The 13,446-nt window shown below is 38.1% G+C and overlaps 1 protein-coding gene across 1 annotated transcript in view; it reads right to left on the bottom strand.

The window, feature by feature from the left end:
* Positions 1-27: 27 nt before the first annotated feature.
* CCDC85C (coiled-coil domain containing 85C) overlaps positions 28-13,446 on the bottom strand; it is a 186,047-nt gene continuing 172,628 nt past the window's right edge. Inside the window, exons 6-7 of the mRNA XM_083349080.1 lie at positions 12,838-12,936; positions 28-5,860 (exon numbers count right to left, since the gene is read on the bottom strand). Of these exons, the coding sequence (XP_083205206.1) occupies positions 5,771-5,860; positions 12,838-12,936 (189 nt within the window). The 3' untranslated portion in view covers positions 28-5,770. The remainder of the gene's footprint in view (positions 5,861-12,837; positions 12,937-13,446) is intronic.

Genomic DNA, 13,446 nt, shown 5'->3' with positions numbered 1-13,446 from the left:
TTTTAATATTTTTCAACTTCCCCAAAATACAGTCATGTTACAGCTCCCTTACAAAGAATGTATTTTATTATCTTCAATGGACTGCATACACTACCACAAACCCTTAATTTTTACTAAAATATTTCAAATGAAGGTTTTACACACTTAAAAAGTCTTTAAATTTTCACCCTCCCTGCCACAAAAGCAGTGCTTCAGTAAAAGGTATAAATGTGCTAAAATCTAAAGACATTGCTTATATACTATACATGAGCACAGGTTCTAATTTACTTTTTCCAATCATATATAGAAAATATGGCAGGGTTGTTAAGATCACAGGTTTAACAGAAATCATAATTTCATACTTATTTCCAAAAGCAGCACAAATAGACTTTTCCCCTACATTATGAAAAATATACAATTTTATCACTTTACAGTCATGCTCTTTGTTTGAAAAACAAAATCAGTACTTTTTTCTCTATTCCATTTTCTAAAAAGGTAAAAGGTCACTTTAAAACATTACGGTATTTTTAATTGCTATCTTTTGGGTAAACATTTGCCTTTTAAATAAGATTATACTCTTACCAAAAAGGGCAAAGTGCACCTGAATTTTATCCAATTTTAGTATGTTTTTTCCCCAGGAAAAGCAACCAATTGCTTAAAAATAGAGCAGTAGGAAGGGGAAGAATCAAACAACAGGAATTTTGTTTTGAAGTTGATATAGACTGAATAAAAAACTTTATGAAGCAGGTAGTTAATGAACATTATTAAATGGGGTGGGAAAATGAATATTACTATAGCATTGTATTTCAACCTACATTTCCCTCTACATCATTATTCAGAGCGCATTTTTTTCCTTTTAAAATTACTCATGTTTAGCATATCACTCATACACTATAAAACAGTCTTCTCTAAGACAGTTGTTTTCCCTGGGAATGATGGGAACTTTTATATAACTGATCTGGAAGATGTGCAGTAGGTTAGGAAGTTATACTGTATAGTAAACCATTGTCCAAGGAAAACTATTTTAGCTTATTTCAAGCTAAATATAAAATAACAATTAAAAAATACAGAGAGCACTGCATTTGTAGTGTACAATTTGTAATTTGCATATATTTGGAAGTACTTTGCATTGTCATCTACAAAAATTTCACTTAATGCTATCGTGGAGTTACAATTCTGGAGGACTTTGCAATTTATTCATCTTCTTTGTATGGGTTTGGTTCCACAAACTTGTAATTGTCACTTTAATATATTTACTAAATACTGAATAATTTTTCATTTTATTTTGGCATGTTGAATCACTCTCTGCTTCACCTTGGTTTTGATTTCCCTGTTGTGTTCAAAGCATCTGAATGTGCTTTTGAAATAAATTAAAATTCAGATTTTATTTCTTCAGCTTTTAGGTTCCCCAGTTGATTGGCATAAATCCACTAAAATAACAGACTGAGCTGTTATGCCTGTAATATACTGAAGTACATGAAGCCACTCATCATTGTTATTATAATTAGTCTTATACTCAACCAGATGTTTAGACTGGATCTGACATTTTACCAACCTATTGAGTATTAATAATTATTATTTCCTCATGTGGATTGTACCTGCACCTCATAGTCATATTGGAAGCCATTCAAGAAATGTACAACGGCAACAGGAACAGAATAAAAAATTTCAGCACCTAAGAGAATGTCTACTATCCTTTTCACCTTACATCATTCCTCTACGGAACTCAAAAGCAGCATACTGTATATGAAGTTCCCAAGACAGACTCCCAGGCAGGCACCAGTCACATGCATTCAGACCAGATCTTGATTTTGGCATAGTATAATATGAATTATGAACCCAACTATTGAGATACATAAATCATGATTTATTGCTTCACGTTTGTGAAGCCAGTTTATTCATTAAGCAAACTTGTTTCAGAACATGAATTTTCCTCTCGACTTAAAAATACTTTGTTGTTTTAGAGGCCTTTTGCAACCATCATTAACCTGATTCCACAAACAGATCATTCAAACCAATATAAATCATAAAATACTGGAATGAACTCTATATCTCAAAGAATATAGAGCAGAAAAAAGACTGATAGCCAACTAAATAATAGCACTTATAACTTTTGTTCACTTATAATAAGCTTTTTTCATGAAATGCATGAAAAATTCTTATAACTTAACAAAACACCAACAGTTGTCAGCAAAGTGTTCCAATAAAATTACCAGATTTGTTGTACATGATGCATATACTCAATTTGATTTCTGACAGACTTATTTTTGCAAAAAAAAAAAAGTGCTCCATCGGCAACAGTGGGAACACTTGAATGGCCACTAGGGAATAAGATTTTTTTTCCAAATGTTAGGAATTCAGCTGTTTTTAGTTCAGCTAAATCAAAATATAGGATGTTTTTCACATTTATGTCCTAACTTCAATTAGTTATACATGTAAAATGAAAAATATGAGAGGGTTGGTGTCTAATGTATGAATTTCTTTAAATGAATTAACTGCAGTAACCTACTGAATGCCCTTGGTGGGGGAAAACCTAGATCAGATAAATTTTATACATTAACTTTGTTTACCAGTGTTCGTGGCAGTAATGAGGTTAGAGCAAGGAACCGTGTATATAACCGTGTATATGCATGTAGTAGGGACATGCATGGGACCACAACTAGGGCATAGGACCACCCTTGTTCCCAAGCATTTGGCTACTTTACTCCATTGCATTTTAGAAGACAAATATAATTTGTATGCTGTAAACCAAGCTATTGGTTATTTGGACCACTCCTGATCTTCTGAAAACTTCTTTTAATAGCCCACCCAGATTCTCTGATAATATTCACATTAATTATAGATCCTTGAAAACTTGAGTTGTTCAGATTGTAAGTTTGTATTTTAAATTACTTAAGGAACAGGGGGGTTTTCACTGATACCTTTGCCTATAATGAGACAAAATAAGAAAGAGGAGGTTCACTATTTGCTCCTTAGAGTACTGAATGTGAGATCACAAAAAAAAAATCTCCAAGTGGCTGGTATAGGTATAGGATGGACTTACAAAACCAAAAAGGCAGGCTGTAATGAGAAGGACCAAAAGAAAGGCTGAGCGCCAAAGAATTGAAGCCTTTGAACTATGGTGCTGGAGAAGACTCCTGCGAGTCTCTTGGTCTGCAAGGCGATCAAACCACTCAAGTCCTAGAGGAGATCAACCCTGACTGCTCTTTAGAAGTCAGATCCTGAAGGTGAAAATCAAATACTTTGGCCATCTAATTAGAAGGAAGGACTCACTGGAGAAGAGCCTAATGCTGGGAAAGGTTGAGGGCAAGAGAAGAAGGGGACAACAGAATGAGGTGGCTGGATGGAGTCACTGAAGCAGTAGGTATGAGCCTAAATGGACTCCAGAAGATGGTAGAGGACAGGAAGGCCAGGAGGAATGTTGTCCATGGGGTCGTGATGGGTCGGACACGACTGCAACTAACAACAACAACGAGAAGGAATAAACTTGGACAGGAGGAAGATGCACAACCAAATTAATGCTCAGATAAATGTGAATCTGGGCAGAATCTGTAATTTGAGAAGTCACCTCAGAAGAAGCCTTCCTAGTTCTCATGAAGATAAAGGAGGGAAGAGGAAAATCTATTCAGCCTTGCAAGACTTGTTCACTGTAACCTTATAATACAATTAGTATTAGCATTCAGAGTTCTGGTTTCCTAGTCTTATCTACCTTGAAGGGTTGACACAGGCAGAAAAAGATCAGGAAAAGAATATAGTCTTTCTGAAAGAGGGTACTTGAGAGAGATCCTGAAACTTGAGTAGTGGACTATCTAGATGAGTTCTTAATAAAAAATATTCCAAATAAAGAGCATTCACTAAAAATACATCCAAGTAAATGAACAATAATCAAAGATCTATGAAACCAGATTGCCGAAGGTGAAGTTGTAGCATATTCAAATTTCACATTTCTGCACAAGCAGCATTTAATTTACAGATTTCTTGTCAAATGATGTTACACAACTTGGATCCAGTGGCCAGTTAGGTGTTGCATTATATGGTTTTAGGAAATTTACATTTAGAGAAGATTGATTTGGTTGATTAGCAGCAGCAACAGAAATTTTCACGACAATCACTTCCTGATGTAACTTAACTGATTCTTATTCTATATCTTTTCCAAATACTGTAACTAGTTCTGCATTCTCCCACTTATTTCTAAGATACCAGATTAATGTTATTTTAAAAAGGGACCATGATTTTTTAAAATTTAATATATTAAAAAGACGAGGCTAAAAGAGACATTGCAGGAACTGTTTACGTGTTATATTTTTCTAATGTGAGGTTCAGGTCAAAATAAGCAAAATCACAGGTGGAATGGAACAACTTGCCACAGTCAATTCACCATGGCCACCTCATCACACCATGGGACAACTCACCACAGGGCAACTTATCAATTCCAATTAATCATTTAAAATAAATAAAAAATTGTTTTAATTTTTGTCATTCAGATTTCATTTTGTCCCTCCTTCTGCATCCTTTCTTTAATGATTCTATTCTACCATTTCTTTGATATTAATGTAACTCTTGTCCCGCAGTGAGTCGGCCACAGCGAATTGTCATTTCTCATATATACTGGAGGTTAATGCAAAGGAATGAAGGACTTGTACATCTTTAGCAACAATGTGAAGGTTTGCAGAGCACTGCCTACTGCCTTCTCAGGGAGTATCTTATCTAAGAACAGACCAAAATTTGTAATTGGTATTGACAAGGCTCATGTGCTTCTGCTAACTGGGTAGAAAAATTATCAATGCCAGGTATAGATTTTGGCCAGCTCTTAAATCAAACGCTCCTCATGAATTCACCTCTCTTTTTCCTCTTCACTGCTCACTTACTTATTGTGGAGCCTTTCTGCATCCTTTCCCAGAAAGAAAGGAAGGATGAAGTATGCAGAGATGCTCATTTCTTTCTACTCTTCCTCCAGTGAGGGATAAGCAGGCAGAAGCAGCAAAGAAGTGGTGAGAACATTAAGGTGTAGGACAAATGATGCTGAGCAAATGGCTCAGGTCTGAGATCTGCTATTACTACAGTATCACCCAAACTAAAGACTGGTGACCCACCAAGTTAAAGACAGCCTAACAATTATACATTATGGTTTGTCAGGTTTTTGACAATCAAGAACGTATTGCTAGACTATTCAAAGCATAGCCTGATAAAAGTTGTTTGCACCTCAGATTGTACTTCAAAAATAAAATCTAACCCTACAATCTCGGACAAAACTTCTCAACAGACTCGAACAATGACTAATTTCTGGTGAATTCCTTGGTATTTTCTAAAATCATACAACAGAGAAGCCTTTCTCAGACAAGTGTCCTATATTTGCAACTCAAATAATTTCTAGTCAACATGCCGGGATTGGTAGGAGTTGCTGCCAAATTGGGGAAGACTGCTTTGGGCAGCCACTACCGCCATGCAATTCCATGAGTAGTCTAAAATAAGGCAGTGGAACTGCTCAGAGTTCTTTTCTGATATTCTACCTAGAAAACATTGGGAGTCAAGTATGTATATATGACCATACAGGAAAGTGGGGATTTCATTACAATACAAATGACAGAGATTGGCCACGAGAGGGTAGTCATTAACCCATGTATCATTATTCTAGATCAGGACAGTCCGCAAGCTAGGCCTTTAGCAGCCTTATTTACACTATGGACATAGTTAAAAGGAAATGGGAGGAAAGGATAATGCTGGCAGCCAGAAGCAAGGAAGTTCCATTGCCTCAGATTCTTTTCACTTCCAGTCTTGCAGCTTGAGGTGCTTATAAAGGACCCTTGAACTGGTTTCCTGAAAGATGTTGCCTGATTGATGGTTTGGAGCTTGCTGCATCACCTAGTTTTCGCCAGACAACCTATGAACAAGAAAAAAAAAAGACAAAGTACAATTTGTAAACAGGAATCAAATTTTCCAAAAAACAGAACTGCCAGAAAACCTGCAGCTGTTGAGTTCTGGTCATACCTTGTTGTTACACTAGGAGGCATTCAGGTCCTAAGATAATTTTAGTCTTCTGGGTTGTTTTTTTTTAAATAGTAATTTTATTGAACATTACAATTTAAAAAGAGCTAATACTGTACAAACTAAAAAAAAAAGTAAAAAGAGTGCAGAAAAGAAAAAAATATAGTAAAGAGAAAAAAAGAAATATATAAAGAAATGACTTCTCCCTTCATAACAACTATAAACAATTTTCAGTGTAATTTAATCTCGGTTAAAAACAATAAATTATTTTCCCATATCTCATCTCTTATCTATAAACCTTTAAAGCCTTGTTGTTCAATCCTAGTCAGCAAAATTTACCAAAGTTTACCAGAGATAACATATCTACTTTAACCTTGATCAAATAAAACAACTTCATATTCATTTATTTTACTTTAATAATCTTGATTTATTTTACACTTCTTCCTTTTAGTTGAACAGTATTCTCCCATGAGAACAATTCTTATAGTTTTAAAATCTTCAGTCCTTCATTTTGTCCCTGGAAGTTGATCTAACTCTTTAGTTTTAAGTGCTGATCTTGTTAAAATGTCCTAGCATTAGATGTTACTCAGTAAATTAGGAAGTAAATTAGGCAAATTTGATCTGGCACTACATCAGTAAATTAACCTAAATTGAATTTAGTGTTAGGGCAGCTTCTAGCAAAATTGCAAAAATAATATTCCACATCAATTATTAATACCCAAAAATTGGTGGCAAAACATTACATGTATCTCTGATATTTTGTTCTCTTGCATTACAAATCCCTGAACTGTTAAAAGAAAGAAGAGCAGTTTTAGGGCTGACTCCAGGGCTTTGTGCTGGTAGTTTGAAAAACCTGGGTAGCAATTCCTCCCCAGGAGAAAGTTTTGATGCTGGACAGGAAAAAACATGATCATTTGGGAGGCTGCATTACTATTAACTGTCCTGACCAGGCAGCAGCTTCCAACTGTTTTTTTATTATGCAGGGTACTACTGTCAAGGTCTCCTTCAAGTTGGAAGACTCAGGAGAACAAATGTCTGTATAAATGCCATTCTTGGGAACTGGGGAGCAATCAAGCACTGAGGCTTACTCCTCCACCTATCATCCAGAATAGGTGCAGGACAAATCTGATGTTCTGAGTAACCATCAAATGCAACAATGTGTTGCAAATCCTGACTCCTCAAGAAGTAACCCCCCCTTAACTTTTGTTGGTTCCTTGAAAAGCAAAAGTGTTAAGGGCTTTAACTGAGCCTCATCTGCATCAGGGTATGCCAATGCAACAGCAAGCAACTGCCTGTTCCATTAGGAAACATTCCACTTTCAGCACCAAGTTTTCGTGTCTCTGGATCCCATTGCTATCTGAAACTCCCAATCCGGCTGGCTGACTACCTTTCTGTGATGCACAAACTTTTGGACTGCTTTTGGGCTACATTTAACATGCTCTGCCTTGAACTGTCACAGACAAAACTTCCCTATTTAGCATTACTAGTGTGTGCAAGCATTTGCATATTCCAGTGCTCTGCCTGCCAAAGCCTGTAAACATTTGCAAACTTGAAAGTAAAACAGTTCACAGTCCAACTCTGAGCATGTGTTCAACCTGAAACAGGGCAAGTACAGCATCATCAAAAGCTTTGGAGGTCCTCCCAGAAGCTAGTAGTTAGGAAATCATTTCCATGGTATGCATGCATGATTATTTTTGTGCTCCTCCCTTAAATCTTGCATTTGGATTATCTTATTTGGGTGTTTGTACAGTATCCTCATAAACCAGCAGTTGTCCTAAAACAGGTTGGAAACCATGTGGTTCAAAGCTCACATATGGGAATTTTAAACATTGTTAGGCTCCAGACACACCTGGCTAGACAATATTCCTATGCTCTCTAAAATCAATTCCAAAAGACAACAATAAAGAAGGAAATGTCAGCAGCATTCCTGCCAAATAGTTTGTTATTATGACTTGCAAATAACATATTTGTTTCAAAGAAGTTGAGCAAAGGAAACTTGTTAAGGTGTGGCACATTCCATCCATTTGAAATGATAGTTTTGGTGGTTGTGTAAGTAAAGTATTCTGCAGTTCTTCATATCCTTAAGGGGATTAAATACTTGCAAGAGCTAATACAGCGCACTGCTCTTGAAAACTACATTGGTTTAACGGGGGGCTCTCAAAGAACCTTTGGGGGACTGTCTTTGAATATATTTTGCTCTGTGAGGCAAGGAATAAACAGCACTTTTTACCCAGCATATGTAAAGAAAAGCATGATTTTTGTGCATTGCTTTTGCTCGTGGCTCTGTGCCATGACACTGACATTCTACAAAGTTACAGTATTTACATCCTACAAGTGTTATTTATTTCCCTTTTCTTTAATTTCAGTAGAACAAGACGGTTCTCAAAAATAATGGTTTCTATGGTTGATCACCAGCATTGTGTGTTTACGCCATATGAATTTTCTGAAAAGCACACCCACAATAGTTAATGAGAATGGGTATAATCAAAATAACTTACATTAAATCTTACCCAGATTTCCTCAGGGTTGGACACAATGGGACTTATTTCCAAATCAAAAGTCACAGTACTGAGCAGATTGTACAATCCTACGAACAAGTTGCATTTTGGGGGGGGGGGGCTAGACCTGACATTGTACCCATCACTTAAAAAAAGGTGTGTTTATATTTTAAAACACATTCCTTTACCTTTTTCATAATAGAAAAAGAACCACTTTTACATTTCACAAGCAAAATTTTATCCCATAGAACAGGGGTCTTCAAACTTGGCCCTTTTATGACTTGTGGACTTCAAGTTTGAAGACCCCTGCCATAGAAGTACTCCTTGGAATACAACCACAATAGGGACCAGAAAATTTATTGTTAAGCTGCACAGTCATTAAGTGAGGCAAATGTTACTGACCAGCTGTTCTGCAATTTGGTCATTAAGCAAAACATGCAACTGGCAACTTGCTACCTTCTTTGCCGGCTTCCCCATTGACCTGGTAGCTGGGAAGGTTGTAAATGGCGATCATACAACCACAGTGCACTAAACCATCATAATGCACAACAGTTTCTAAGTGCCCAAATCATGATCATGAGACCACAAGGAGGCTGTGATGGTTGAAAGTATGAAAACCGGTTATAAGTCACTTTTTTCAGCACTATTGTAACTTTGAATGGTTGCTAAACAAATGATTGTAAGTTGAAGACTACTTGTAAAACACCCACGCACCCTCATCCACTCTGGATGGGAACACTGAGGTATGCACCCTTTCAGTAAAAGTGTCAAACCTATGCACGTCTCCTTATATAAACAGTCTAATATAAGCAGGGTATGAGTGGATTCATTCTCTCTCTCTCTCTCTCTCTCTCTCTCTCTCTCTCTCTCTCTCTCTCTCTCTCTCATATATATATATATATATATATATATATATATATATATATATATATATATACACACACACACACACACACACACATACAGACACACACACATATATATATATATACAGACACACATATACACATACATATATATGTGTGTGTGTGTGTGTGTGTGTAAATTTTTTGGCTTGCTAACAAAGAATAAAGGGAGACCGATATGATCAAAACAATTTACACAAATATGAGCTGCCACTGCTGTGGCTACTGCCTGTAGCCTGTAGATGGCCTTGGGCTAGGGCTAGGCTGAAACAGGAAATAAGATTTGTCCTGTGTCTGGGACTACTAAGCAAGTGTATTCTGAATGCTTAACAAACACTATATGGTGGCTCAGTGGGTTAGAACGCTGAGCTTGTCGATCAGATGGTTGGCAGTTTGGCATGGCGAATCCCGAGTGCCACATAACAGAGTGAGCGCCTGTTACTCGTCCCAGCTTCTGCCAACCTAGCAGTTCAAAAGCATGTAAAAATGCAAGTAGAAAAATAGGGACCACTACGGTGGGAAGGTAACAGCGTTCCGTGCGCCTTTGGCGTCTAGTCATGCCGGCCACATGACCACGGAGTTGTCCTCGGACAAGCGCTGGCTCTTCGGCTTTGAAACGGAGATGAGCACCGGCCCCTAGAGTCGGAAACGACTAGCACGCATGTGCGGGGGAACCTTTACCTTTACCTACACACACACACACACAGAGTATTTAGGTTCATCTATACACCCTTCTTCCTCTGACTCCAAAATGGGCTATTTACCATTTGCAAATGGCATTTCTTCACGAGGGAGCCTTCTTCTTAGGGCCACTCTGCTGTTGAAGCAGTTGAAAGCTAGGAATGAGGTACTTTTCATTCCAAAAGAGAAGAAAACTACCTCTGTTCTAACATTCCATGTTGAATGGAGAAGAGGCCACAAGTCTCCTGCATCCACGGCTGCTCCTGTTCTGGCTGTTAAAAAAAACAGCTTTGCCTGGCAACCAAAATGTACCTGTCTTCCTGGCTTTGGCAGGAATCTCTACCCCCATCAAAGGGACAGCCTCCTTGCCAGCAGTGGTGGTATTCAGCCGGTTCGCACCACTTCAGCAGAACTGGTGGCTAATTTTTTGTTACCCAGGCCCAGAATGGACTTCCGGAGGCGGCATCCATACAGAGAACTGGTTGTTCACATATTTGAATCCCACCACTGCTTGCCAGTCTTGATTCTGAGGTACAGCAATTTCCCAAAGGATGGGCCTTCCTGCTGTCGCAAGGATGGGAGGAAGGTACATTGCAAAAATGTGGGAAAAGTCCAAAGAGACAAGGAGCTGGCCTGTTGCCTTTTCTCTTTATCCTGTTTTACAGAGTGAGATGTGTGAGGTAGGCTCTCCCAAACATTAAATTAGAATAGCCAAGTGAAGCGCCCATCCATATCCATACCCACATTCACACCAACACCACAATGTCTACTGATGCTATCTGTGTGCTACGAAACAAAGCAGAGGCACAGGAAAAATGACAAAACAGCATGGGCAAACATTGGATGAATCAGGGCTTGTCCCATTTTGAAACTGTCACCCAGTCTACATGGGTGTAAGCCATTTCTTTTGCAGAAAGTAATGAAAAGTGGAGACTGTGCACTCCACCCCCAAAGAATACAGCAGGAGGCTTTTTCTCTGCTTCAAAGTGTATTCTCTCAGAATTTTTAACAAGTACCCGTTTACTGGTACTTTGTGTGATTAGTATCATGGTCTTGTTTCATAGTTTTTGTTTAGTACCTTAATACATTTCTTGGAGATGGAGACAGATGGTTTGGACAGAGTCGTACATGAGCAAGACAAAATAAGCATTGATATTTCTTCCTCCATGTCTTTAAATTCTCCTCTCTTTTCTTATGCTACTGATTTTCACTCTCTTCCTACTGTACTCTTTCATCTTTCATCTTTTTCTTTTTTCTGATTACCGTATTTGTTTAAGCTTCCTTATTCCGAGGCTGTCTTCAGTCAGTTTTGATTGGGAGGGAGAGGTCCGATTCTCGGTCCCTAGTTTTCCACAGGTATAGGTGCTCTCTCAGCTCCTGTTTAACATCTACATGAAACTACTGGATGAGATCATCCATCACCATGGGGTGAGATATCATCAGTATACTAATGATAGTTGTACATTTTTGTTAAGGGATGCTACAACTGCCCTTTCGCAGTGCCTGAAAACTCTTAAGATTTAGATAAGGAGTAACAGGCTAAAACTGAACCCTGGCAAGATGGAGTGGCTTTGGGTTTCAGGGCTCCATGGTTCTTGGAGAATGACTATTGTTGGTCATGGATAGGGTTGCATTGGCCCAGACAGACCCAATGTGTAATCTGGGGATTAACTTCTGGACTCGTAACTCTTGCTTGAGGGACAGGTGGCAGTTATGGCCAGGAGGGCCTTGCATAATTGCAAGTTGTGTGCCATTTAATGATTCCTGGTCCTCCTCACAGTCACTCATGACCTAACAACCTCCTGTTTGGACTACTGCAACACACTTTACATGGGGCAGCTCTTGAAAATTATCTGGAAGCCTTAGTTGATTCAAAATACAGCACAGTTCTACACAAATCAAGATTTGAGCATGTATCACTTCTTTTATAAGAGCTGCTTTGGTTACTTATCTGTTTCCAGGTGCAATTCAAAATACTGGGTTATCACCTTTAAAGCCCTACATTGCTTGGCCCCCAGTTATCTGAAGAACTGCCTCTCCCCAGTTACCCAGCCCACCAGAGCAGCAAGGCAAGGTGTGCTGAGAGTCTCATCTGTTAGGGAGGTACTTTTTGTAGGATGAGTAAAAAGGCCTTCTCTGTGACGGCCCTCAGAGAGAAGATTGGACTCTACCTTGTTACTTTTTTTTGGAAGGCCCTGAAAATGTGTTTTTTGCAGGGACTCCCTGGTTGATACAGAGCCAATCAAGTGGCTGGGGTGACTGTGTGGTCGCTACCACTGGGGCAGGTGGGAGTTTATGGGGTTTTACACTATGATATTTTAATGTTGTAAGCTGCCCAGAGTCACCATGTGTGAGTTGGGCAATCATATAAATTTGTCTAACAAATGAAATGGTGACAAAGGTCTTAGAAACTGTATCATTTAGTACCCTTTTTAACAGATAACAAAAATTCAGGCTTCAATCCTGAACTGGGTTCCTTGTAAGTGTGTTGACCAGAAATTTTGAGAGTTTTTCCCCAACACAATTAGAAGGCACAAATTTGGAGAAGGCTGGTTTATAACCTTACCTGAAAATTAGTACCACTGAACTCAATAGGATTTCCTTGATTAGATATACCTAGGACTGCATTGTCCCTTGCTTTGTTACCTGTTTTTTCTTCAGATTGTGAAAACAACAATTAAATAAGTTTGCACAGACAGAACAGATCCTACAGGATATTGAACAACATCAACACCACAACTAGAAGTGAATAGCTAACACATGAAAGACTGTGAAAATGGATTCATTACATTGCACATTTCACGAACAATTGCTTTCTCCTTTTCACTCAGGTCTTCTTCATAGTTTTCTTGTATCTGCCTGTCCAAATTCTCATGGACTTCAAGAACCTACAGACAAGCATAATGGAGATGAAATTATAAAATATGTCACATTGTGATTCATTACAGCCTAAACAGAGCAAAATCTCAGAACATACACAGAGATAGAGAAAGAAAGAGAAGGGATAAAGATTGAAAAGATTACAATGCTCCAATAAAATATTATGAAAGTCTTTCATCCACATGCCATGTAGTTCTAAATTAATGATTGGTAAGGTAGGAGATCCAGGAAAGTATGTAATTGATATTTATCATTAGATACACATGTACACATCAAGCACATTTTACTGCATTCTACTGATATAGTTATTATGTAGCTCCCAACACTGAAAAAAACAATACAACACACAAGATTTCAAGATGCGCTAATAATGAATTAGGGAGACCAGTGGTTTAACTCAGTTCCTACAGTATATTGCTCCTGCTGAAAATTTTATTTAGTTTTTATTTTTATTTCAATCCCATTTATATCCCGCCCTTCTCCGAAGACTCAGGGCGGCTTACAAGCTTAGCAGTAGC

This window comes from Vipera ursinii (assembly GCF_947247035.1).
Source record: "Vipera ursinii genome assembly, chromosome: 1".
NCBI lineage: Eukaryota > Metazoa > Chordata > Lepidosauria > Squamata > Viperidae > Vipera > Vipera ursinii.
Note: the sequence above shows the minus strand (reverse complement) of the source record. Positions and strands in the feature narration are given on the sequence as shown.